The sequence below is a fragment of the Venturia canescens genome, chromosome 7 (genome assembly GCF_019457755.1).
Source record: "Venturia canescens isolate UGA chromosome 7, ASM1945775v1, whole genome shotgun sequence".
Taxonomy (NCBI): domain Eukaryota; kingdom Metazoa; phylum Arthropoda; class Insecta; order Hymenoptera; family Ichneumonidae; genus Venturia; species Venturia canescens.
In genome coordinates this window covers 16,877,402-16,904,736 of record NC_057427.1, presented here as the reverse complement: position 1 = coordinate 16,904,736, position 27,335 = coordinate 16,877,402, and the positions used below count along the sequence as shown (strand labels likewise).

The 27,335-nt window shown below is 36.2% G+C and overlaps 2 protein-coding genes and 1 long non-coding RNA gene across 35 annotated transcripts in view; 1 reads left to right on the top strand and 2 right to left on the bottom strand.

The window, feature by feature from the left end:
* unc-104 (kinesin family member unc-104) overlaps window positions 1-9,390 on the bottom strand; it is a 39,506-nt gene extending 30,116 nt beyond the window's left edge. For 4 of the 18 annotated variants that reach the window (XM_043423262.1, XM_043423269.1, XM_043423263.1 and 1 more), the window contains exons 1-7: window positions 6,132-6,596; window positions 2,881-3,057; window positions 1,111-1,193; window positions 948-1,026; window positions 480-825; window positions 149-404; window positions 23-25 (exon numbers count right to left, since the gene is read on the bottom strand). In XM_043423262.1, the coding sequence (XP_043279197.1) occupies window positions 23-25; window positions 149-404; window positions 480-825; window positions 948-1,026; window positions 1,111-1,193; window positions 2,881-2,980 (867 nt within the window). In that variant the 5' untranslated portion in view covers window positions 2,981-3,057; window positions 6,132-6,596. Of the gene's footprint in view, window positions 1-22; window positions 26-148; window positions 405-479; window positions 826-947; window positions 1,027-1,110; window positions 1,194-2,880; window positions 3,058-6,131; window positions 6,599-7,778; window positions 7,855-9,057; window positions 9,149-9,309 lie in introns of those variants that run through there. The other 14 variants (XM_043423267.1, XM_043423268.1, XM_043423272.1 and 11 more) reach the window with 10 other exon arrangements.
* On the top strand, window positions 9,220-21,177 carry LOC122413129 (uncharacterized). Of its 15 annotated transcripts, none has more exons than XR_006261508.1 (10): window positions 9,220-9,504; window positions 9,642-10,455; window positions 10,675-11,292; window positions 11,438-12,038; window positions 12,872-12,941; window positions 13,044-13,471; window positions 13,555-13,767; window positions 19,488-19,571; window positions 19,682-20,378; window positions 20,477-21,177. It is a non-coding gene; the product is annotated as an uncharacterized lncRNA (long non-coding RNA). The 15 variants fall into 15 exon arrangements; XR_006261510.1 differs by having other exon boundaries at window positions 19,642-20,378; XR_006261509.1 differs by having other exon boundaries at window positions 19,488-19,863; window positions 20,201-20,378.
* Window positions 17,165-19,521, bottom strand: Sod2 (superoxide dismutase 2). 2 transcript variants are annotated; one of them, XM_043423286.1, is made up of 3 exons: window positions 19,332-19,521; window positions 18,205-18,503; window positions 17,165-17,602 (listed from the first exon to the last, which is right to left on the bottom strand). In XM_043423286.1, exons 1-3 carry the CDS (start codon window positions 19,364-19,366, stop codon window positions 17,274-17,276), a joined length of 663 nt encoding a protein of 220 aa, XP_043279221.1. In that variant the 5' UTR covers window positions 19,367-19,521; the 3' UTR covers window positions 17,165-17,273. The 2 variants fall into 2 exon arrangements, with proteins under 2 accessions (XP_043279221.1, XP_043279222.1); XM_043423287.1 differs by having other exon boundaries at window positions 18,205-18,497; window positions 19,332-19,489.
* Window positions 21,178-27,335: the final 6,158 nt, after the last annotated feature.

The window sequence follows — 27,335 nt, the reverse complement described above, 5'->3', positions numbered from 1 at the left end:
AATCTCAGCTTAAACAACTTACCGCCTGTATAAATCCAAAATATCACGTGAGCAATACGATAGCAGGGAAAAAAGGAGCGTTTTATTGTCGACAAAGGACCTAGCTTATTATTTCATTTATTCAGTTCGATAGAATAAGATGACTCACGATTTCGGCAAGAGCGCTGATTACTTTTCCAAGAGTTGTCAAGCTCTTATTGATATTTGCTCCTTCCTTGAGCCTGGTGCCCTTAGCACCCGTAGAATCAGCACGTTCCGATCCTGCGAGATCCACCAGAGAAATTTTGCTGACTTTTTCGGTAACGAGACCGGTCGTGCTATCTTGTCGTTGCTGAGTAAAGAAGATGGTGAAGACCGCGTGTGATCTGCTCGAAGTTTCATTCATGTTCGTTGCTGCGACGGTTCTGCAATTTAGGTTTTGAGTCAAAAATTTCTCTTCTGTAATGAACGATTTTCATTGAATTTTCTTCATTTCTCACCTCGCTTTATTTCCTTCGTCTATGAGGTCGTGAATATCCTCGTAGGACATTACTGCAAGTTTCGAAAGATCCTCGACGTATGGACCGAGCAAGGGATGTTCGCGGACACGAAGATTTCCTTTGTTCTTCGGATTCAAAAGATCTCGAACCCGCTCGCAATATATTTCCATGTAGCTCACTTCCACCGAGTGTTTCAATTGCTCACTCGAGTTTTTGCTTATTTTACGGAACAGATCTTTACAAATCTGTGGAATGATTCCTTCCTGCCCTTCCTCTTGTTTACCCATCATCGTGTAAGATTTTCCGGCCCCGGTTTGGCCATACGCAAATATACAAACGTTGTATCCTGTTGAGAATCCATTTTGTTCGTTATTGCAGTGAAATTTGCAATATTATCAAAAATTACTACAACTATTGTTTGGGATCGATTATTATTACGAACGTTTTTTCGTCTTTTGACAAACTTGCCTTCAAACGCATGCTGCAGCATTTCTTCTCCAATGTCCTTGTAAACCATTATTTGCGATGAATAATTTGAATCGTTCGGCTGAAATAACGTATCGGCATTATTATCTTGTTTAATGTTTTTCTTAGCTGAGAACACGGGAAATTGTTTTATTGCTAAACTCACATCCATCGAATGATAGGAGTAATCGTAATTGAAGCTTTTTATGGCATCTTTCGTTCCTGGTGGTGCTTTCGGATTTACTATGGCTGAAAGCGAATGATAAAACAGAATGGATTTTATCTCATAAATAAAATTTTCAATTTAATGAGTTAGTTATTCAAAAAATTGATGAATCTTTATTGACTCGGATCCTGCTTAAAGCCGATACGGTATCATCGTCATTATTTACGAAGTCGTTCAAATGAATAAAAGGATCATTCTTCTTCTTCATCATTCATTATTTCCAGTTCGATGGTTGTCTTTCGATTCATATTCGAACGGACATAAAAGTAAATGCATCACAACGAAAAGAGGCTTATATTTTCGATTGATAATCTTTAGATTACCCCGAATGAATGATTCCTTTTTTTTAATTGTTTCAGAAAATGTTTGAGTGTTCCAGATACAACAATTGATAGAATAAGACGATAGTATCGGAGCGACATAAAAATAGATATCGTCAATAAGTTGGCTAAGGGCGCCACTCGCACCACCGCGCGATGCTGAGTGAAGCATTGTTCGAGAATAACATTTGTGGCGTATTCCAGGCTATCAAGAGAACAACATCTGTGGATCCAAATTATTCAACCAAATGGAAACTCCTTTTCCAGTGAACCAAGGAAAAAGTTTTAATGTTTTCGAAATATTTGTTGCTCTCGATCAAATTTCATCCTTCAGGTGTATCAGATATTTCCAGCTACGGAATCGTACTTAAAATTGTTCAATTGTTGAGAAAATTTGTTGATTAGAAAGTCCTGAAAACAGTGCTTCCATTCGTTGCTCAATTTGTTGCTATTCGATCATCACTTGCCGCGATGGCAACTACAGAAATTCCGTCGCGAGGTCAATGAACTGACGTTCGATCAATAATTCATTGAAATTTACCAATCAGATAAAAGTCGAGTAGAATTCATATTTTAACTTTGCCCTTTCACCTGAACCCGAACGGAAGTATGAAACGCGTCATTTCGATAGGAATCTTCGTAACTCGAATTTGTGTACCAATTGAAGAGTGTGAAAGAAATATGAGGAACGTCAGTGGGAAGAATTTTTCAACCATGCCTCAAATCAGCAGCTGCAGTTCAATGAACCCCGTGAAATCGAGAAACAATCAGGGTCATGTGTGCAGAAGCACCTGAACATCTATTATTGAATTTTAATAAACAAATTGAGGATAAAATTAATGAGTAACGTGATCAAATGAAATTATGTGAATAAGTTTTCGTGATTAGAATGAACTCGTCGAATTACTACAAACAGAGCCGTAAGCAAAGTGAGTTCGTAATAAATTATATAATCATAAATGCCCCGATAATCATAAATCGAAATGTGATTACATCGCAACAATTGGAATGATGCTCGAGAAATAAGGAAAGGAACGGGATAAAAAAGGGTGGTTTTTCTTCGTTGTACAGTTCGACGCTTCGGCTGGGTCACCTCACCGGAGGCACCGATGCACTTTATCGATCCTCTCTCTTTCTCTCTCTAACCTCCAGAACACGCGAAACCCGTGGCAGCGCACCACCATCCTTTTACTCACTTGACTCTCAAGTCGCAAAATCGTTACATATACACGAATGCATTGTGTGAACGCGCACACATACACACAATTTTATGTATGCATGTATACTTATACGTATGTGAATTATTATTGTTGTTATTATTGTTATATTTTGATATTTGTTTCGATTTCAATAAATATGAATATGTTATTGCTCAGCGTAGCATACTTACAGGTCGTATTTCCCGTCATTTCGATGATACATTGAGCCTCCCGACATATTTCACGGTTGTTGAAAGGACGAACCCTCACGGCCACCTTAACCGACGACATCTTTTCAGTGTTACTTCAATGCCAGCTATTCAATACACTCCGAGCTCTTTCAATCCTTTGAGCTACCTGTCAATCTGCTGCAACACATAATTCACGGAGGAAAATGTCACATGATTTCAAGAATGCTTTTAATTGCATAAACACGTCGAGGTTTCGTGACAACTTATTTTGTCGTTCAAGTTTATGAATGTACGCAACAAAACCGTGCGCATTTCCGTGAATTCGACAAATAAAAACATGAATTCGACCTCTAGTTATTATGCAGTGGAAATATAACAAAATAGTCTCGGCCTCGTCTTTCGGCGAGCAGAACCATTTTGGATTATTGTAAAAATTTTCGATGCGTCAGATGCTCCATTTCGTAAAATAATTAAATCAGAGGTTCCACGCTTTTATTCTACCGTTCATCAATTCTTATGGCACGTATAACAACCTTTATATAACGCAACCACGTTTTCCTCGCTTTTCGAGCCTGCCAGCGGTACGCAAAGTAAGTGTTTTACCGAGTGTTGAAGTAGATTAGTGGTGAGGAGTACGAAAAACACCACTCTCAACTCTTAGGAGTAAAAGTGGAGTACGAAAAACACCACTTTTAACTCCTAGGAGTCACCACTAATCTACTTCAACAGTCGGTAAAACACTTACTCTGCGTACCACCGGCACGCTCGAAAAAGCTCGGAAACGTGGTTTTGGTTATATAAAGTATCGTGTGCATCTCGGGGGCAGGCCCTTTTAACGACTATTAAAAGACCCACTTTGCCTCCTTGATACACAATATACTATTAATTTCCTCGGGTGTTTTCGTAAACTTTTTTGCTGAAATTTTGGAATATTTTGTTTTCATGGAATGTGCTAGCCCGTCTTCACAAACGTTATTAAACTTTTCTAATGCTTCTGGATCCAAGTTCTTTACTTCATGTTGATAAGAAATTATCGTTAAAAATTATAGTTTTCCCTGAAATGTATGAACTTCGGAGCATCGGAAACATCATGTTTTTAAATGGTTTTAAATGTTGAATGGTTTTAAATAAAATGAAGTGACCGATTCATAGAGTTATCGGGAATTTAGCAGTTTTGGGAAAAGAAAAAAAAAGCCATCAACGAATATTCGCCCACATGACACAACATCGAATTGACGCACGTTGTAATGGAAAACCCTGAGAATGGAACAAATGGCGTAGAAAAATTGAAGCGCCTGCCTCCACAAGCCTCCTTATATTGTCCTCATGCAGGAATGTAACGCGCACGAGTTCACAAATATTCGCTCACAACTCGCAACCATTGTTTATTCCTGATATTCTCGAGCCACGACGTCATCGCATTTCATTATCATCTCATCAATCGAAATCTCGCGTGTATTTGTCTTACGATTTATTGAAAAATGGCGAAAAAGAAAACTCACCGAGCTTTCAATATTTCCGAAAAATCCATACACTTCAAGATCAAAATGGAAAAAAGTATTAGCACTATTTTATTCCGATCTTCAATCGGTATGTTTATACAATTATTTAAGTCGCTTCAATAAAAAAAATTAAAAAATAAAAAAACACCATTTTTCACTACACATGCGCTGAAAGTTCAACTTTCCGAAACCGGAAAGTTGAATTTCGAGTAGACAAAGCCATTCCAGAACACACAAAGACGTTCGTGAGTCATCCCCATAAAACGGGCGAATTTTCATAATAATCTTCTTATGCGTTAACGAGTACAAACCTTCAACTACAACCCTATAAACATTCAACGACTACAACGAAGAAATACTTCTCTATGGAAAAGACGAGTACAATTTTTTATACCATAATTCAATATGACAGATAGACAAGATTGAAAATAAATTCTCGATTAGCGTACCCGATAGCACCGTAATGAAAACGTTAATCGGAATTGACCGGATGATGAAGCTATTGGATTGTCGATAGGAAGGTCCTCCGGTAATAAAACTTAGCCCCTTCTACGAAATGTTGACCGAATCAAATCGAATGCATGTGTTGTCAAATGAATGGATTTAAATCGAATGATAAGTAGAAAAAATTTATAGACGAAAAAAGATGAAGGATGTAAACTTATTGCGCGCGCATCACTTACCTCGCGCCTGCGATACAATGTACGATAAAAACGAGCAAAAGGATTGATTTTTCACGCATTCGAAGAGTAAGTGGGAAATTGAAGAATATCGAGTGGCAATTTGTATTTCATTAAATGTGTCAATTGATAGGTCGACGAAAGATACGTCCTCGAGTGCACGTTCACACTTGATACCCAGCACATCACCTTCCAATTCCGAGGGCATTCGAGCGATTAAGAAGCCTCTTCAATTTTTTAATTGAAAAAAAAAAAAACAACACGTTATCAAGGAGGTAGCCTTCAACTTGATGTAATTGTTGACTCGCACGTCCCTATAAATTTCATTAAATCCTTTATTCCGTAAAGTTCTCGATTGCTCAATAAGTTTACCAAAATTAGGGTACCATCGATGCCGAATGAGTCATTTTAAAGAAAATCGAGTTGCGGTACTTCCGTTGTTTTTTTATATTTATGTTCTTAGATTCGGAGCCCGCAAGATGGCGTCAATATTTTTTGTATTTTTGCTAATTGTGACCAAGAACACGATTATTTTTAATGGAATTCATTGGGAGCCTACGTAGAAACGAAATTGTTTTTTTTTTTTTTTTTTTAATGCAGGAAACGGACGAAAAACAAATCATGAATTGGTGATATACATGAAGAGCAACGGTTCCATCGATTGGAAAATATCGATAATCCTACGGATGTTTCTTCGCCAATAAATTGCTCCCTCGTATTTATGCAACTCACGAGATGTTAGAATGCCAAATAACCTACAATCAATGACGAACGTTGGAGGTACGTGTTATGGCATAAAGAAGCAAAAAAAAATGAGGCCTTGAACGTTCGCGAACCCGAAAGGCATGATGGGAGTTTGGTAGGAAAAAACAACTCCGAATAACAGAAGCAGCAGCGGCGTTGTGGCATGATCGATCCGGACTTGATGCCAGCACCAGCAACACGACCAAGCCCAGCAACCCAATTGTGCGAAAAGGCAAAAACCCCGGTATAATACACCGAAAAGAAGAAGCTCGTCGAGAGATTAATTTTATAATCGAATCAAAAGAAAGCAGAATAGTAATCTTACCCCGGTTTGATCCTGGTGGTTCGGCGCTCACTGCGACGTTATTAAGTTAATACTTAATAGCCTCTAAACTGCCACCAACACACTGGTTCACGCACTCACACTGGAATTTCAAGCGACGTATTAAACAAATGACACGTACGAAACGAGGAGCGATAATTAATCGCGACACTCGCGTCGAAACGATTATCCACGATTGTCTTCGTTGATAGTAAAGTGAACATTATTGCATGTCCCTATAGAAAAAAAACGCTTTTATTCGTTTCCCAGGCTTATTTCTCTCCTCAATCTCGGCTATTACTATTTTGATTATTTGACATTTATTTTATTTGGCTTTACCGTACACAGCGCGAACGAGGAAAAGAGAAAAAGATCGAAAGAGTGACGGAACCCCAACAACTCTACGCGGAACCAGCCCCCCAGGTTCCTCGAGCTTTTGCGATCCCAGCACGATCGAGTAGCTCTTTCCACAAGCGATCTATTTCTTTCTCCCCGTTTTTTTTTCCATGAATCCTATGCAGTGGGGAAAACACCGAGCTTGCGCTTTACATTCTACCAGTCTACCACGTGACCCATTTGAGGGGTGACTCGCTCGGAGAGCCGAGTCATCGACCAATGTCCAATCCTACCCTCACACTCCCAACCCTGAGAACCCTCCGGCGCTTTTACCACCACCTCCGAGTTCTTCTCGTCGCCGTCATTCTCTCTCGTCTCTGTCTCTGTCTCGCTCGCACACGCGCGCGTGCGCGCGCGCGTGTGTGTGTGTGTGTGTTTGTGCATGTGTGCTGCTCATGCGAAAATCAATAGGGCTCCGACGCCGACGCCACATGACGTCATCCTCCTTCCCTCCCTTCAATTCTCCAACACCTCCGTCGCATAAGAAACGATCGACGAACGAGAAATTATCCTTCGTGGTGGGGCGCGGCGCCGTTCGGCTGTCCAATTCTTATCCACTTTTGTTAAAATCGATATCTAACAATTTGCTTTGTATATTCTCAGCGAGTCAACAATATCATCGTTAAATATTACGAGACATCCCCCTTCCCTCGTAAATCCATCACTTTCCCGCTACTATCTTTATGTCTTTTACCGGATTTTCATCATATTTCAGCTTTTTACATCCTTCGGAACTTGATCTCTGTTCCCTATACAATTATTTCAAATCCCTCTCTAATCTCTCGCCTTTTTTCATTTTTAATCGCGCGTTTGCAAGAATACGTGTAGCTTGAATACAAATAACGGAGGGTAAACTCCGCTGAATTTGAAATTTCATGCACCAGCTTACGCCATTTGAGCATATTTTTAGTACGAAATTTTGCACATTTAATCGAGTGTATGACAAATTTATTCTTATATTTTCCAAATCATTTTTTATTCTCTTTTTTCACTTTCTTATGTTGCATACGGTATTTGAGTGGCATTTTGTTTTCCAACCACGTATATTAATTAATTATAATGTTGCAAACATTTTTCCAGTACTTCAAATCTCATTGACTCTCCTGCGCTTCAAAAGATCTAATCAGCAAAATATCAAACTCGTTCGAATTTTGTTTTTCGAGCGTATTCAAGTTTCTCGACGAAATAAAATTCGAGTTTCAGACCCCATCAATTAGAATGTCACTAGAAAAAATTATTTACTTTATTTCTTACCTTATTTACACCTGTTTCTCATCGAAGAAGCCACCTTTTGCTTTGAGGGCTGCGTTGATCTCAAAACCACAGGAGGCTTTTTTAACGGAAAAATTTTTTTTTTAAATATCAGTAAGTTCAAAATTATAAATTGAAACTTTTTTCTGTGGTAATCTTTTATCCTAGACCCCATAATCTCGAGTTACTCTCAGTTGCGACACGACCAAAAAGATCGAAAAAAAATCTCAAAAAAAAAAAAAACTAAAATAATCACAACAAGATTATTATAAACCGACACAAATTTTTACCCTCTGAACCCCCAAAATTTTCGAAATATACCATAATTTCTGAAACTCCTCGTTTTTAGCTAAAATTAGGATATCCGTGCGAAAAAAAAATCGTACGGTATTTAAAAAAAAAAAGAAAATAAAAAATAAAGCTTTTTCTATCCCCTTTAAAGCTGTTAAGGAGAACAGTAGAGAAAAAAGTTTCTACTACATTGGCAACCCGTTTACGAAGGCCAAAAATTTGTCAAAAAATGGCGCTGTTTTAAAACGCGTGCCAGCTAAAAAAAATCATAAACAAATTTAAGAAGCGGAAAATTAAAGCTCAATAAAGTAAAGCTCTTTTAAATGACGTTTATCAAACTTGATTCCGTTGATTTTTGACCGAATTATCGAACTTTCAGGGTGAGTAGAAATTTTGACGGGTGAACCCATACTTTCGAACGGGAGTGTAAATATTTATTGGATTAACCCATTCAGGATACCGCTTTTTTCGGTTCCTGTTCAGAGTATCGTGGGCCGCTGAAGACTTGAGCCACATTAGAACACGTAAGTAGAGTTAAAAAATCTGAGAAAATTTCCGAACACTCTTCATGCACTTCCACACTAAGGGCATGCCATGAAGATTGCAAAAAAACTTAAACAAAAATTTGATTTATCGTCATAAATATATCCTCTTCGTATAGATCAAGCATTCACGAAAAATGGCTCGGATCTTCAGCGACTCAGGATACCCAAATCGGGTTAATAAATAAAAATCAAATGTTCCATTCTATGAGATGAGAAGCTGCTCCTCAAATAGGAGAAAGCAAGCATGAAAGTGGCGCCAAGGAGTTGAGCCAATGAGCATCTATGAATAATGTATGAGTCTGCGCATGCGCGAGTGATTATTATTTTTCCTTGCTCGCCATTAAAAATCCCCGCATTTTCAATAGCGTTTATCAATAAAATAGTTTCGTTTCCACCCGAGTCATGAATTGCTAGCTCAAAAAAAAAGAAATATTAAAAAACCTCACATTTTTCATAACGACTGAAGGAATTGCGCTGCTTTTTATTCATAGACCGCCAGATATACGAGGTGACGTTTCGTCGTGCCTCTGACAGTTCTTTGTGTACTATCGAAGCAGGACGATGGGGAAATTTGCCACTGATTCGAGTCAAATGAGATATTTGTACCGATAAACCTTGTTCAACGGCGAAGATGGAGAAATTTTATAATTTCGGAATTGTGTATTGTTTCGAAGAATGTAGGAGCAATGTTGACTCACCCAATATTTATTTCGAGAAGTGACGGGAAAATCAGCTGCGGCATCCCAGCCATACTTCTTCCACATGGCCTGGCACGCGCATCTATTCTCCCCCACTTCGCCACTGTGCTTGTTCATTCATTATTGCATGCCAGCAAACGAGAAATGTGGCGCAAGAACGTAGTAGTAGAACGTTCTCTACTACAATCCTACAATGTTACTACCGTTTGTTAATGTTGTCAATTTCATAAATCTGTGAACAGTATAACGAAAAGTACATGACAGATACAGACAGATGTTAGGAACTGAAAGTCAATTTTCTCACAGCTGATCTCGTTTTTCGTTTTTTTTAGCAAAACGGAGCGAATCAACGAAAAATAGAGGGGAGACAAAACAGAAATGTTCGCATTCTGTTTCAAGGAGCAGAATTCAGAGAGCATTCAATGGGCTATAATAGAGTAAAAGCTGCTGAAAACATACATTATTCTTGCAACAGTAATTATAAGAAAATGTCATAATATAATTGAGCGTGAGAATTTTAATCCAACACATCCTTGCTGCAATTTATTTTTAACTCCCGACTGCTCGCAGGGCAAAAAGACGGGGGTTATGCGTTTCACTGCGACGATCGTGCGATCAGCTGATAGGAGGATGTCTGTAGCAAATTTTCTTTGGAACGATCGTCACCCTTGTCTTGACCAATTTTTGATAGGGTTTTCTGTATGTGACGGACAGTCTTCTTAGACATAGTTTGTTAAAATCTATAGTGAATTCGCTTAGAAAACTAATATTTACGTTCAAACTTATTTTTTCTATATCGAATCAACCGTAGTGCTCGATTATCGACAACTTCACACAGTTGTACACTGCTACTTTCATTTTGAGCTGTTGTTAATTGCTAATGTTATCATCACGGTAGGGTCCCAACCTCGCGTGGGTCATACATTCGAGATTTTTGTCGAGACGTCTCGAGAATACCAGTTTCTCGACTCGCATACGATATCTTATACAACATCTATGGTCGTTTGTCGTTTGACTTGAAAATCGGGCCCTTCGGTTTAGTTTCAAGTGCTGATGACTCGTAAAAATCTCTGTCATCTCGGTACATTGACACTCGTGCGCGCATCAGCTGTATAATATATTATCAGTGCGAAGATCATTGTAAAAGTGAGTGAATTATTAGCAAAATATGAGAAAGTGGCACATTCCCTAGATTATTGAAGGACCTACCCATAGAGGAAAAGAAAAAGAAGAAAATATGAGAAACGATGGGATGGATAGTCCCTTATTGTTTTGTATTTTTTCAAGCCCGTTCTCATATCTCCAAAACACATAATTTTCTTTCTCCACAATTTGTTGCATACATTTTAATATAATGATTTTCAGGCAAGCTATTGATCAAATAATGAGCTGGCTGGCGAAAAGGTTTTCCATGTCGTATGGAAGAGTTAATGTGTCAACAGTATTCCATGGACCGAACAGAGCAAGAGTAGCTGCTCAACTTTCGCAATGTTTTAGAGCTTGGTACAATTGCTGCGCAAGGTTAAAAGTTTGATCTCCTTACGCCAGATATTGGAGTCTATTAAAAGCAGTTATACGTAATCCTGATCCAGTGATAGTATTGGAAAACGCCAATAACAATTATTTTTATTTTTTTTCAAATAGAAATCAAACACTTTCAAGAACTTTATTCTCCATCAATTCAACTTCAGTGTCCCTTTCATAATTGTTCCACATGATTGAAATATTTTCTGACATGAATTATCTCAGTACAGGTAGTGAAGAATAGTCAGTACGGGTAATGAAGAATTTGGAAAAAATTACTTATCTACTTATAAAGATCTTGGCAATTCAAGAAATGTGAGAAAAGGCACCTACTGGTTAATTTTCTCAAAATATTGATATCGTTTGTGATAAGGATTTGTTAGATATGTGCAAGCCCGGTGACATTGTTGGTAGCCATCGATGTTTGCTGGAAAATAAGTGTACCACAGGAACTTTTAGGTAATCATTCGAATTCTTTGCATTTTTCATGGGACGTGAAGTTTAAGATTCAAGTGATTGTAATAAATATTTCAAGACTATTCAGCAAAAGTATTTTTTAATAATTTCGATTGTGGTGATAACAAAAAGTTTTTTACCTTTGCAGAAAACATAATGCGTGTACATCATGAATATATGAGCCTTTCAGAACGATTTTAAATACCAACAATATCACGCAGTTGAGTGAAGAAGCCAATTCTACAATATTGCACAAAGACATTGCGATGTGCAAAAGAATAGCAAGGAGCAACCCATAAAATGACATTTTCGAGTTCCTCAGTGGATTACTCACACCCTCAATTTACCGTCATGATTACGTAAAAAAAAACGTTTTTGTGTCTTCTTTTGGGTGGTAAGGAAGGGTAAACAGGCTTTTTCACTGTTGACGAAGTTTAAGGAGTTGCATACATTTTTTTTCTTCTACACAGTGACATAAATATTCTTTCTTGATAATGATCCATCATTAGCGAAATTTCAGCTGTTGCGGCTACATGTTTTACACCGTGCCAAGAGCTATAGCAACAACCGGGCGAGGTTCTTTTGGAGCTGGTTTTAAAAGCGGCTGTAACATCCAATCAAGAAACTGGAGAACGTAGGTTGGAAGCTGGTGCTGTGGTTTTTATAGTTGCTGTAATTGCCAACCGTTGAATTACGAAGATGCACAATTTGAGGTTTAACCTCCATCCTTCTACAAGAATGCTGTAATGGTACGTTTCATCGTGAATCAAGCTGGTAGTTAAAAATTTTATTCTGGAACTTTATTCATTTTTCAATTGTCAATTCTCATTTCTGATACACTGAAAAATTGTTCTCGAAGTTTTCTCCACGATTCCAGTACGTTAAATAAAAATTTAAATATTTTCGAGCCACCTTTGTTTAATATTGTTTTCAATTTTTATTGTTAGTGGATAAAAATAGACCCTGTACTGCTGGCAAATTGAAGGAATTCTTTTGTTGGTAGGAAAATAATTTTAGAGTCGAAATATTTGATAGTGAATTTATTTGGAGTGACGAAATGCAGAGTAGAATTGTGCAGTACTTTCTAAGGTATTGGAGTAAAATTTTATTGAGACGTAAAATAGATGCTTAAAAATTTGATGTTCTGCACAGCAGACTGGGCAGTTCTGGGAACAATCAGCACTCGGGAGGATGTTGTTGGTTATCCAATCATTAACGTGAAATCCATTATTAACGGACCAGTTGAAAATGGCAAAAGAGTTCGTTATTTGCATATCGCTGTGATGAAATTCTCAGCTAAAGACTTGGCTATTATTACTTCTGACCATATATTGGTTGAAATTTGTTCGAGCTACTCAATCGGTTTCTCCACATTGAAGTTTTTTGTCGAGAAAAATACACGTTCCAGCTCACTCTTGTCATTGTCATTTGTTGGTTTAAGCTTTTTTTTCGTAATTTGTCAAAAGTGTGAAAAAAGTTGAGTTTGGAAAATTTGAGATCGAATATCCATTAATCGAATTTTTTTTGTTTAATCGATAAAATTTAACTAGCGTATTCCTGTTATATTTGTTTTTACATGTAGAAAGATGATCGAGCGAGTCTCATGATGACCTTGATGCCCAAGAGTTACACTTACCGGAAAATTCCTAAAAGTACGCAGAGAAAAACAGCTATGAAAAATTCATTTTTTAACTCCAAGTGAATAATTTATTTCGAATTCATTGTTCTGTTTTTTTTTCTTATTTTTATTTTAGATTGAGGAGTCAAGTTCAGAATACGGCGTCGCGAAAAATGCCATGTTTGGACGCCACCCATGGCTCGCCCGCGTATGCCTGAAAGTACATTGTATTTAGGAGAATTATTATTTTTACCATTTCTAATGTTTAGCAACTACAACAGCAATATCATCACAATAAATAAAACAAATGAACCAAAAATAATAGCGACTGATACAATATCAATTTACGGGGACGACTAGCTGCTTTTAAACTTTTATTCGTTGAACGTTCTTGTTCGAAAAATGAGTCAAATCGAGTTGGAAAGAGACGAAAGGAAAATAATCGTGCCGATCACGATAACAATGAAATAAGGACAATAAATAAAGAAAATAATGATAATTCAAAAAAGGAATTTCATTTCAAATAAAAATTCGTTCATAACCATTTGTTTATATAAGAGAGTCGTAAGTTATAATTGTATCAGCAATAATGCTTTATTTCATAGTTGACCTATAGATGTTGATATTAATCAGTTGGATTATTTCAGATCATGGTTCTTCACAAAAATCGAAATCGATTCCTCTGGAGTTCTCGCGATTTATAGTCCATTTCATATGATCTCTTGAAGATTACCTCAACGCACCGGTTGGCTAGCAATAAGATTCAATGCAGAAACTATGAATGTACTCGAGTAAATTGTGCTATCGGAAAAGCTGAATTATTGTTTACTATGAAGATAAAAGGAATGCTTGTAAGAAAAGTATGTGATTCACATTATCACAATGTTCTTTGAAATCTTCTCTTTCATATTTTCTTGCGACCCTAGCGGTGAGGCGGAGTGGTTTCCCATTAGTGACGAATGTCAAGGACCGTTTCTATCATCCTGAAGTCACTGAAATGAAACATGCTTACGGACTGCATGATGTAAATAAGGATTGCATAGCTCGCGTGACATTAGAAAATCCCTAAAAAGTGGTTAAATAATTTATCAATCGGGATTTCAATTCAATATGTGGAGTGACAATCTAATAGTAAACACGACGCGTTACATAATCCGTACCCTGTTTTTATCAAGCAGGAATGAATGCATGCATGAGGAGTTCAGAACTTTTTTAGGGAGACTTATTAAATATAATTTCAAAAATTCATATTCCATTACTGATGTATTGTAGTAAAATATTTCAAAGAAATGACATCACACCTGTCAGCTTAGTGTTGTAGGCTAAATATTCTCGATGAAGTGCCCTTTCACGCTCTTTACAAGGTATAGTTAAAGTAGAGCAGATATGTCATAGTTTTTGTAGCAATGTACAAAATTATGCTGGATTCGCTGAATAATAATCCATGTTGCGTTTCATTTGTTACAAATTCTAAATATTTAATAACAAAGATTGATTTGTTACAATAAAATGAATCGATTCAGTTGTTTAATTGCGTTTCTGATACTGATTTTTGTGGCAAAGAATATAAGACTAGTTTTCGAAACCTCATTAATGGGATGTTTTTTTTTTTTTTTTTAAATTACAGTCATCTTTAAGGATTTGTGTGACAATAAACTTATAGAATTATCGAATATATTATTGCAGCATCAAGCATTGAGAAACTATACTTGTATAAACAATTTTGAAAAGAACAATGGCGTTAATGTTCGAATCAGAACAGAAGAATTATTGGATTTCATTGCACAGGAAAATGAATTAGGAAATGTAAGTTTCTGTACAAAATTAATGACCACAAAAATGTTGTTTGGACTTCGTTGTTTGTATCAGAAAAAAAAAAAATACTTCAATGTAAACTAAATATGAATGGTTTCAATTTTCCTAGCAAAAACTCGATCATATGAAGCAGTTTAGTTGTTCAACAACAATGTCAATTCTACAACGGAGCGGTCGCTTAAAACTTTTGATTCAATCAGTAGCATAAATAATGAAAAAATATTATATAAGCTGAGAAGCGATGTGGATCATTTGTACAAAAATTGCTAAGGCCTGTGAACATTTAAAAAATACACGGATTTGGATAAAAATTCACAAATTGATGCATTGGTTCGTGGCAAGCTCGTCAAAAAGATTGTTGATAATTTTGACAATAAATTCCCAATGGGCAACGACAAATTGGATTCTATGGTTAAAAGATTTACCGTAGTCGCAGGTTTCACATCCTTGATGTTTTATGAAACCCTCATTCCACCGACAGATGCTTTGAAAACATGTAAAAAAGCAAAAGTTACAAACTCTCTGGTACTTTTGTTGGAAAAGTTAATAAAAAGAGAATCTCCGTTTTCTTCAATAATTGACGTTTGCAATCACCAATGGAGCATGAGAAATTGGAGAATAAATGGATAATTCATTCCATTATTCTTCCATTATTGGTTTCGTTGGCAACCAGAATAGCGAACAAACTTGATGACAAAATTCCAAATGCTTTTTTGCCAGAGACTTATGCAAAAATATTGTGTTTTCATATTGCAAAATCTGTGCAGTTTTTCGATTCGAGTTTTGTTGATCTCGGCATTGCGCCCGATATGAAAATGATCTCAATGCTTATAAGCAAAGCCTTCATAACTCTTAGCTCACGGGAATTCGTAATTTGATCGATATCTTCTCTCAGTGGTGTTCGGAAAATTTTTATTTAAAACATTTTGAGCCACGTAGATCGTTTCGTTATGTAACCCATCGCAGTTTTGTTCCTGAAACAAAGCGATTCAGCTTTCGGAATCGAAGCTTACAGAAATCCTCATTGGAATCACGTGTTCATAATGAAAATTGCACTCATGGCTCATTACGAGAATGAAAATTTAGTGTTGAATTTAATCGATCATTTATCAAAAAAGATAGGAACGAATTTTGACAAACCTTGTTATAAAATTATGGCAAAAACTAGAAAAGACTAAAGTTTCCCAACGAATTTCTGTCACTATCGATACTTCCAACAGTAACAAATATGAGACTCTTTGCGATGACGATTTCGTAGTATTGCCAGATCTTACAAGAGAATTGAATCGAACACACGTTTCACTCATCCCTCGAAATTGCCTGGCAATAATGAGCAACGTTGCAGCCACATTTTTATCCGTTGCTGTATAGTTTTTATCGCGGGAACCTTTCATGTACCTCAGTGTCTCAAAAAAATCGAATGTTTTTTTTTTTTTTTCAAAGAACATTGAAAAATCGTCAGAGTATCTCTAGAAAAAGACCCTCTGAAAATTTGAGCTGTTAATATTAATATTTAGAGGTGGCGCTTTGTAATTTTCTATTTTCCATTTAAATATAACATGAAAAAATTTTTTTTTTTAACTTTGGAATTCTGTAACCTGATAACGAGCTACTTCACAAGTAAGACAAAATCAGTTCTTTTAGGAAATCGAATGCTCTACAAAAAAGGTCTGATTGACATTTTGCATAAGTAGAGCCGTTTCAAAGATATCGAGCCTCAAAATTCAGATTGTTTAAAATTATGCATTCTTTTTTTTTTAAACACAAAAATATCAATTTATATATATATTAAAAGCCTAATATTATTAACTTGAGAATAAAAATATGCATATATTTGATAGAATGCAGATCCAAAATTCTTAATAATTTCACAAATGATTATTTTTATTGATTTTTAGCGAAAAATATGTACTTAAAAAATATGGTAGAGGTTGAATATACATTTATTTATATTATCTATCAACAATATATTTACTGATCATATAGTCATATATACTAATGTCTTAACAGTCCACTTTACTTCGTATCAATTTTTTTCTGTTATTCTCAAGTTAATAATAAACCTGAAACACAGTATGAATACTGTAAATAGAGACAAGTAAATTTATGGCCTCTGGGGCTTTACTTTTTCCTACCCGAGGTGTGTATACGATTTTTCTGTCCGACGCAGGCGGAATGCGGCAACTTCGGCCCGGAGGGCAGAAAACATGTTTTTGACTAACCACCGGGTGTCGGTCAACTCGAGCCATTCATTTCTTGATCCATTTGATTTTTTTAAAGGCTATTAAATTTTTTGTCCTGTCTTGATCGGCGTCCTATGGGAAAAATCCAAGTGTGACGCGAGACCAAAGTTGCTACGTGAATTTTTCAGGAGTTTCCTATGGGTTATCGGATCAAATCATATCTCTAAATGATTACCCTATGGCTTCCATAACGAAATTGTAATGTTGGTAGCCTTTATTTACTGTTTTGACGAGCCGATAATGAGACTCATACATTGTTTTACAATTCTAATAAAAATAACTGCAATAGTATCATATCAAAAGATCTTTTACTTGGCAGATGCTGCCTTGAATCTCTGACTAATATCAGTCCAATTAGCAATGTCAAAGATCGCTTTAACATAATCAGGTCTGACGTTCTTGTATTGAATGTAGTAAGCGTGCTCCCAAACGTCAATCCCGAAAAGCGGAACAAGTCCTGTCGTGGCCTGGAGAGGATCTTGATTCGCGCATGTCGCGATATGAAGTTTTTTCTCTTTAGGATTATAACCGAGCCAACCCCATCCTGAACCCTGTATAGCAATGGTTGTCTCGGACAAACGTTTCTTCAGTTCGTCCATACTTCCGAAATCTTGTTCAATTTTTTTCAGCAGTGCGTCTGAAGAATAGCAAAAGAGTAATTGTAAAACTCGTTCACAATGTTCACAATTGATTTTTTTTGCATTATTGTGCAGCAACTAAAAGAGACTAGTATAGGATCCCATGCAGTCGGCAGTAACAATATATCGCACAATGCAGCCACTGTGTCGCTAAGTATTCACAAAAAAATCTATGGTTCTAAAATGTGGGAACCTCAAAGAATTTTTGGTAAATTTGTATTGCTTTTGTTTTAATTTGGAATTCACTTTGTTATAAATCCGTTAACATCATTTTTCAACATTTCGTTTGATAGAACATGTTCAGAGAATAATATTTTGGTGACGAATTATAAAGAAAAAAATTTTAAACATGTATTAAATTTTCAGTCGCTACAAGCTTTTTTTTGCAACTGACAATATTTTGCTTAATAGTTTATAAAAATAATACTCCATCATGGTCAATAAAAATGAAAAGAATAATGTATAACAGAATTTTATTTTAAGCTGAAGATTGAGTCACTTGCAAATCCATTTGAGAATTGATGCATAGAAAATAAATTATAGTGATTTGTGGTGATTTATTGTTTTAAATAGTATCCTGAAAAGAATTTGTTTTACAGACCATCAGGTTTTGTACTGCTTGGAGTCAAGTTAGACCAAAAAATAGTATGGTTGAGGTGTCCACCTCCATTGAATTTGATAGCAGGAGCAAGAGCGATCTGAGATGATATGTCCCCCTTGGAGACTGCTTCCTTCAGTTTTTCCTCAGCAATGTTCAAATTGTTAACATAAGTTGCATGATGCTTGGAATGATGAAGTTGCATTATCTCTGCACAAATTATCGGCTCAAGAGCTTTGTAGTCATAGGGAAGGTCAGGAAGCGTGTGCTTGCATCTGCTGATTGTGTCAAACTTTCTGCAACTTTGGTCGCACATGTTCTTTCATTGATTCATACAAATCAGCTCATTGTGTTAAGGAGGGTGGCTACGTTCGTCAAATTGATAAGAAATTGATCAAATTTGGTGATAATGTTCTTCAACATCAAGTGCGAAGACACAATTTTTTTCAAAATTTTCTTCTGCTTAGTTATCAAGTAATTACGCATTAAAGCAGATTTCTTATGCCCGGAATATATACCTATATATATGGAAACGCTATGCTTATACACGTGAACTTTAGTGATCAATTACTCGATAACTGTACAGAAGAAAAATCTTAAAAAATTTGTATTGTCAAATTTACCTCTAAAGAATATGTTCACCAAATTTTATTAAATTCTTATCATTTTGAAATTTTTAATGTATTTTACATGGTTTAGCATGACAACATTGTATCGTCCCTAGCCACCCTCCTTAATTTGTCAAAGAAATTATCAACATTTAAATATAAATTTAAAAAATTAACTTTTTTTTCTAATGAATTTTGATTACAAAATATGATTTTCAAATTTCAAAGATTCTAGGAAAATTATTAACGTATTATCGATGCTAAAATAATATAAGATAAAAAAAAAATTTTGAACGAAATTTATATTGCCAAATTGGAAAACGTCTTGCATGTTACCAGATTAGAAAACAGATAGGAAAAACCTTAAAGGCCACGCTCAACAAATTGAAAAACCATTCACATACATATTGATATTTTTGGATGTTAATTTTCGGAAAAAACGGATGAAAATTAGGTTATGAATTACATAAGTACTGTAAAGGAATAATAAACCGGTTTTTTTCAAAGTTAAAAAAAACTCACATTGCGTTTGCAACAGCCCGCCTAATGGCAAACATTGTGGATTTTTATTTTACAATAGTTGAGAGGAGTTAAATGTAAAACATTCAAGTATAACCGAAAAGCCGAATGAATTTATTAAATGTTGAGTTCACACAACAATGACATTCTATCGAACAGTGTCACAGTGTACGCAACAGACAGCACAGGCCATAGACCAAAAGATACAAGACACACTACTGCATTACTGTAACGGCTCATTGGGTAAGGCGCAAATAAACTTTAAAATTTTGATACGTAAAAATCAATGATATTTTTAACATTTACGTCGTAGATCGATGACGTGACTTTAACGCGACAATCCTTTGCTATAGCGTATCAGAGATTCCCAGGATCTCATAGAGCAGAAAGGATTGCTGAGGTTTTATTATGGATATAAATGAATCTTTTGGATTAGACACGAAAAAGGTCGTCGCAACTGTTACCGACAATGTCTCGAATTTCGCGAAGGCTTTCCGTGAATTTGGTGTCAATTCGCTGGACAGTTTCTTGCTTGGTGAGTTATTATTTTTACGAGGCTATTAATGCAGAGATACACTCGCTGATAGAGTATGTAATGCACAACACAAGTACGGAAACTATTAAATTTCAAATGAGAATTCAAACGATGATGAAGCAGGGAGGACTATCTCTCGAACAGCCGAATCGACCTCCGATAACGACGAGAATCATAGTCTCGAACATGATCGTGCCGTACCTGAACGCAGTCTGAGCCATTGAAATCATTGCCTAAGCAATTGCGATGTGATGTCATATATTGAATTTGGTTTCAGCTGTGGACGTCTTGAAAATAATCAAGTCCTCAGACTATTTGTCTACTAAACATTTTGCAGCGATGGAGAAATGTATGGACACTTCAAATCGCGATGGCTAGTTTCTCTGTCAGAGTCCATTCGTCGAAAAGAAGAGGGTATTTTTCCGGTCGATGGCTTTTTTGATTTTGAAGAGGATCCTCAGACGTTTATTCCTCATGAAAGTCCAACAGTTAGTGTTGAAATCGCAAGGTACATGGTAAGTCCTAGCACTAACTTGGAAATGCTATAGGAACATCTGCTCATCAAAAGATTATTTATATTAAATTTAATACGCCCCTACCATCATCTGTTTAGTTTTGCGACAATGATGGATCTGTCCAAATGGAATCGTTTGACAGACGAAGATTTTGAACAGAGGGTACTTATGAAAGCTAATGCAGTCAATCAAAGCGTCCTCCAATATCATTAATGAGCGTCGAAATTCGAGATCTAAATAATAGATAATTGGAAAACTTGATTGAGTTATCGTCATTGCCTGACTGACAATGAGTCATTGCTGCATTAACCATTTGGGTAAAATATCGTGATTCATATTTTTGACTGAGTTATCGTCACTTCCATTTTTGGCTGAGTTATCACCACCTTCAAGTTTTGGACGAGTTATCGCCATATTTTTTTGGTTGAGTTATCGCCACTTCCATTTTTTGGTTGAGTTATCGCCACTTTCATTTTTTGACTGAGTTATCGCCACTTTCATTTTTTGCCCGAGTTATCACCACCTTCATGTTTTGGACAAGTTATCGCCACATTTTTTTGGTTGAGTTATCGCCACTCTGTCTGTTTTGTTGAATGATGTATCGTACATTTTATGTTTCATTTACCTGGGAGCGTAGCTTTGACAGTCTCTCAATCAAGGCAGATTCCAACGATATAACCATTCTAGTTTACGTCTCTCTGTGATATTCTTGTTGATTAAGATTTTTTTCAAAGCTAAATATTCTTCAAAAATTTGAAAATGTAATTTTTATAATAATATAATCGATTTTTATATTCAATATGTTTACGAGTCGTTCAATTTCCGTAACCCTCTCTTGACTAGTTTAAGCGGACGTAAATAAAGATTCATCGAGCAATGACATGGGAAGCACCTATGCACTTCCGATTTCAAATATCAGATATCTTCTTATAAAAACCCTAAAAAACAAAAATACGAAACGGTTTATTTACGTTATGACAGTTTTTACGCCAAGCACAAGGATTATTTTGTTACAAATTGTATATACTCTTGCCACAACCGGAAAGAACAGCCGGATTAACATTACTTCGCGGCCAACTATAAAATCCAGTTTTTACGTGATCCCAATAAATACTTGCGGAACCCATAAAATATAAGGAAGTTTCGAGTAAAAAAATTTTGGAAAAAAGTTTTTGAAAAAATCTTAGAAAATATTTTGGAAAATATTTTAGAAAAAATTTTGGAAAAAAATTTAAAAAAAATTTTGTGAAAAATTGAAGAAAGGATTTTGAGAAAAAAAAATTGGGGAAAAAAATGCTTTTGATTCAATTTTTATCATGATACGAATATATCACGTGTTAAAAGTTGCTATAGACATTGAACACATTTGATTCAACAACATTTTTGATGCTTGATACAATTGTATCAAGTAATAGTACATTGTGTATCAAGGAGGCAAAGAGTACAAAAAACACTACTTTTAACTCCTAGAAGTTCAAAGTGGTGTTTTTCGGACTCCCCACTACTAATCCACTTCAAAAGTCGGTAAAACACTTACTTTGTGTACCGCTGGCACGCTCGAAAAAGCTCGGAAACTTGGTTTGGTTATATAAAGTATCGTGTGCATCTCGGAGGCAGTCTCTTTTAACGCCTCGTGCGATGTTTTCAGTACTCGGCGTTAAAAGATCTACTTTGCTGCCTTGATACACAATGTGCGAGGAAAACGTGGTTGCATTAGATAATTTTTTTTTTTTTGATACTTGTTACAAATGTATCAAGATTTTTTTGAAGTGAAACTTCTATATAGGGGGGTATTAGGATTTTTCTGTTACGAAAAAGCATTACGGCCGCGTGGAGGGGGTAGACAATATATCGCACGGTGAAAGGCGGCAGTTGCAGCGGAAGAGGAAGGTTGGCGGCAGCGGAGAGAGGGCAACGGTTGCATTAGATGTACATTAGAGTGATCGTTATTTTAGGTCAAAATTTATTTTATCCTTTCCGCCCCCTAAATCGGTTCGAAATACATAAAAGTAATGCTGTAATTTTTTTAGATTTTTAAAACAATATGCTTAATTCTTGACCACGCGGGTTGATTAAAGTTTTCCGTTCGAAATACATGGAATTTTTTTTTGTTTGTGGTCACGATTTTACTGTTGGCCTCAATACGTTTGGAAAATCTTGAAATTTTCAGAAATTATTTTACGAGCATGTTGCTACACGGAAAAAATTTCTAAAACTCCTACCCTCAAAATGTTGTACAGCATCACCATACTAACCCATTAATGCGTAAAACGATAATTTTGGACCCACAATTTCAAGGACGCAGTTTTAACTGAGGAACAAAAGAAAAATTCTCCAAAATCTTGAAGGAAAAAAAAACATAAAAAATTCTTGACTTTTCGATTTAAAACGCAAAAGTAACGAAGATTTTGATTTAATTTTAAAAACTAAATCCTAAATTCTGAAAGAACACCCTCAAAAACCCCCTGTACCAGATTTTGGAGAATTTTTCTTTCGTTCCTCAGTTAAAACTGCGTACTTGAAATTGTGGGTCCAAAATTGTCGTTTTCCGCTTGGTTTAGTATAGTGATGCTATATATAACATTTGGAGGGTAGTAGTTTTGGAAATTTTTTCCGTGTAGCAACATGCTCGTAAAATAATTTCTGAAAATTTCAAGATTTTCCAAACGTATTGAGGCCCACGGTAAAATCGTGATCTCAAACGCAGAAAAATTCCACGTATTTCAAACGGAAAACTTCAATCAACCCGCGTGGTAGAGGGTTAAGCATTGTTTTAAAAATCTGAAAAAATTACAGTATTCCTTTTTATGTATTTCGAAGCGATTTACGGGGTGGAAAGAGTAAAATAAACTTTGACCTCAAATAACGATCACACTAATGTAGATAATGCACAGCCGCGCGGAAAGCAGAGATAGGAGGAACAACTGAGCAGATGCTCTACACATAATATGTCTCCACTAAAGTCCCAGCGGCGTGTGCTCAGCTGCTGTCTTCTTACCTCCGCTCTCCACGTGGCTGGGCATCATTGCCTCCATTTGCGGTCTGTCTAAAAATCTAACCAAATCATAATTTGCAATAAACTTGCGAAAAAAAATGTGTGCTGGGACACATATTAGAAGTGAAACTTCAACGGACAAGTGGAAAAACGAATAGCAACGGACAAGTGGCAAAACGAATCACAACAAAATTTTAATTTGAAGTTTTACGGGCAGGTATCAAATTGAACAAGTGCATTAACAATGTGCCCGTAAAACTTAAAATTAAAATTTTGTTGTGATTCGTTTTGCCATTTGTCCGTTGCGATTCGTTTTTCCACTTGTCCGTTGAAGTTTCACTTCTAATATATGTCCCAGCACTCATTTTTTTATCCTTGATACACTTGTATCAAAGTATCAAAAAAAATGTTGATACTTGATACATTTATATCAAGTATCAAGACTAGAACCCGAACATAACCTCGAAAAACATCGCGACGCGGCAATACATGCCCGATACAAGCGGCGGAGCGCGACACTAGCGGCGCCGCGTATGAAAAACTCGAACTATCATCATTTTTTGTTTTGTTAATAAAAACTCAACGCGATTTCGTAAAATGTAAAAGACACGGAAAATTATAACAAATCGAAGAAAAATAATAAAAAGATTATTCCTTCTAGAAAATTTGTGTAAATTTAAATAAAGCGAGATGCGTGCTTACGGCGCATGCGCGGGGGAAAGCGTTTATGGGCTATAGGAACCCGAACGTGACTTTTTTCGATTTCTCGAATAAAATCAATTCAAACAATGTTAAACGAAATAGCGAAGTCAAATGGATCAGAAAATTAAACGAAAACGATTCTTATTAAATTTTTATCATTTCAATAAAACAGAAAGCTGAAAAACATAAAAGCGGTATTTCCCGCATCACATGATAATTCTCTCGGCCAATCAGAATCTTTGAATCATGGCAGCGGGCCAATCCAGAACTACGTTACGAAAAGATGCGTAGAATCGGTCCGAAAACTGAAAATTCGGTGTTCGATAATTTTATGGTGGGGAAACGGGTATAAAGGTGCCTGTCCACGTGAGAGTAAAGTCGCTCTCGAGAGTAGTACTCGCCAGTGGACACGCTGCCGAGAGTAACTGCAGGCGTGTTACTCTCAGTCGTGAGAGTACTCTCGAGAGCAACTTTCAGAATTTACTCTCACGTGGACAGGCACCTTAAGAAGCGCTGCGCGACTCTTTCGGCAGGCAGTCCTTCCTCAAAATTCTGACTTGGAACAAAAAGGCTGACCTCAAACATTCTTCCTGATTTTAGCAAGCAATTTAACCTATCCTAATTTTCCTGGATGCCTGGATTCTCGGAGTGATTCGACGACGTCCCGATCCCATAATCCAGGGTGCACACCTAACCACTAAATTTTCCAAGCTTTCCGTTGCACGGAGTTCTCGGAGCGATTCGGCGACGTCTCGATCCCATAACACGTGGACGGCAAGTTACCTTTACCTTTCCAAATGCTCAGACTCTCGGAGAGATTCGGCGACGTTTCGATCCCATAGCCTGGAGTTTGTTCCTCAACTTAACCTATTTTTTTTTTTTTATTCTTCTTTTGCTTGCTATAATCAGGGATGATTTTTCTTGTAGATAATTTGTATTTTAGTAAATGTTTTCTGTAAATGATGTTTCTTTAAATTCGAACTTGTTGCAACTGAGTCCGAGTTAGACTTTTCTTATTTTTGTAAATTTTATAAATTCCGTAACATCATCAATAATTCAAGAGGTTGCGGTACGAATTTGAGATTATATCGCTTCAAAATAATAATAATAATAATAATAATAATAATTTTATTGTATAAAATCAAAAAACTTTGGATTATCGAAACTTTTTTCTTTTTATTTTGAAAATAAGGGAAAAACGCGTAAATTAAAAATTGTTCAAATTCGAAACGGCGAGTGAAATAAAATTTCTCACAATGGGATGATGGGAAAGGGTGCCGGCAAGCCCGGTCGTTGTTTCTACTTCAGTCAAATTTGTGTTTGCTTTATCTTTGGCTGCTATTCTTTTTCTATGTATAAATCACGTCGAGCCATCCAAGTGTACTCGGAACCCTTGTCAATCGTCATTAAGAACAACCATTCAAGTATTTATTTAACATATAATCGTTGAAAATTCGAACTACAATATTTTCCCGTATACCCAGGAATAAATCATCAGATGATTTTTTATTCTTTGCTCCTGAATTTCGATAAAATAGACAACTTTTCTATCGTTTTTCTATTCGTCGAGAGAATTATATTTTCTAAAATTTCTAGATTATTACTTTCTCCGATATTTTCTTCATGACCTAGAGGTAAACGGTTCTATTTGCATGCTAATACTGAATTTATATATCTGTCGTTTTTGGGATCCATTGCTCAAGAACAGCCTTTTTTGAGGGCCGATGAAACGAAGTAGTCTTGTTTCGTAGGCTTATGTCAGTTTGTCGGTGTTTTGATGTGAATTCTTACATCTGAGGAATTTTTTTATGACGTGATAGTCAGGCGCTATGTTGAGAGACACGGAATAAAAGAACTGTTTTGAGAATTTGTTTGTCAAAAGAAAGTCGAACGCAACGCCGAAAGAGTTTTGATGAATAATTCGCAATAAGATGCAATTCCTGAACCATCGGATGATCTATATCAGCATTTTATATGAAAGTTATTAAAGAATAATGATTATTTGAGTAGATTAATATTTGAGGATAGAATTTGTAGTTAAGGTGGCTTGGGCTATGCCGAGAAAACTTAAAAGATATCAGGAAGAATATCGTGTTAGCTGGGCGCTGTGCCACGAGACATGATATTCGGAACGGCGTCGGCTTTCCTAGCGAAGTATGATAGTTGGACTCTATGCCGCAGAGACTATAATAGGAAAACACGCAGAGATTACAAAAGGAAGAAAAATGATAAATAACCAGCCCCAGCAGAAAAACATCACTTTTATATAAAATGCCTTTTTTTCAATCGATTCGGACTTGCCTGCACCATTTCCCATCATCCCACTGACTCCAGCTTTTTCGTGGTGTCTTTTTTAATGATTTGGAATCAAACCAGGGGGGGAATTTGAAAAAAAAAATGTCAACCTCAAATAAGGACCACCCTAATGTTTCCTGATCATATCACGAGGAATGTAAAAAAAAAAAATCCATAAAAGCAATTGTGAAACCAACTGTAAATAGTTTCAACATAACAATTTGACAAAAATTTCACCAAAACATGATATTTAAAAAAATACAAATCTGTTTTTTTTTAAGTGAAAAAAATTCAAATAAAACGTAAGAAATAAAAAACCGAAAAATCGCGCTTGAAAACATTTTGGAAATCATTCTTTTTATCTTATTCTAACAGCTAAATCAATTAAAAAGAATTCCATCTAAGTTACGTGCAACATCAAGAGACTCGGTAGAGTCTCGGGACAAGTACATTGACAGCCCTGTCGTCTGCTGGCCCGAGGCTCTCGCCGAGACTATATTATCTCTGAATAAAATGATTCGCGGTGGTGGGGGTAAAATCGACATGTCATTTTCTTGAATTGCGAAGCTCAGGAGTTATGTCGCAATTTGAAAATTGAACTTTCAGCTAATTAAGAAATTCTCTTTCGATTGCGCCCAAAATCAGCATGATCGGTGGCGTAATTGCTGAGAAAAAACTTTGCACGGGTTCAAGATTATGCAAAAGTACCAACACATTTACGCAGCTGACGTATCCGTATATGGGTTCAGACCCATACATACAAGGGCTTCTTGATGCCCATCATAACCAATCAGCGGTGAGAATCTATCCGTCTCGACCAATCGCAGATGAGAAAGTTTCTGATAGTCCTCAATGTTTTCTTGTATACCGTCTGTTATCGTCTGTTATGTTATTATAAAGTGACAGCGATCGTAGCCCCGTGGATCAACGGTGCAAGATTTGCAAATTTCGTTGAAATAAATAAA

Coding starts and splice junctions, on each gene's coding strand:
- Sod2 (XM_043423286.1), bottom strand. CDS start 19,366: ATGTTTGCCATTAGGCGGGCTGTTGCAAACGCAAT. Junction 18,504..19,331: donor CGGGCTGTTGCAAACGCAAT/GTGAGTTTTTTT, acceptor GTGCGACCAAAG/TTGCAGAAAGTTTGACACAA. Junction 17,603..18,204: donor AAGCAGTACAAAACCTGATG/GTCTGTAAAACA, acceptor GCTATTCTTCAG/ACGCACTGCTGAAAAAAATT.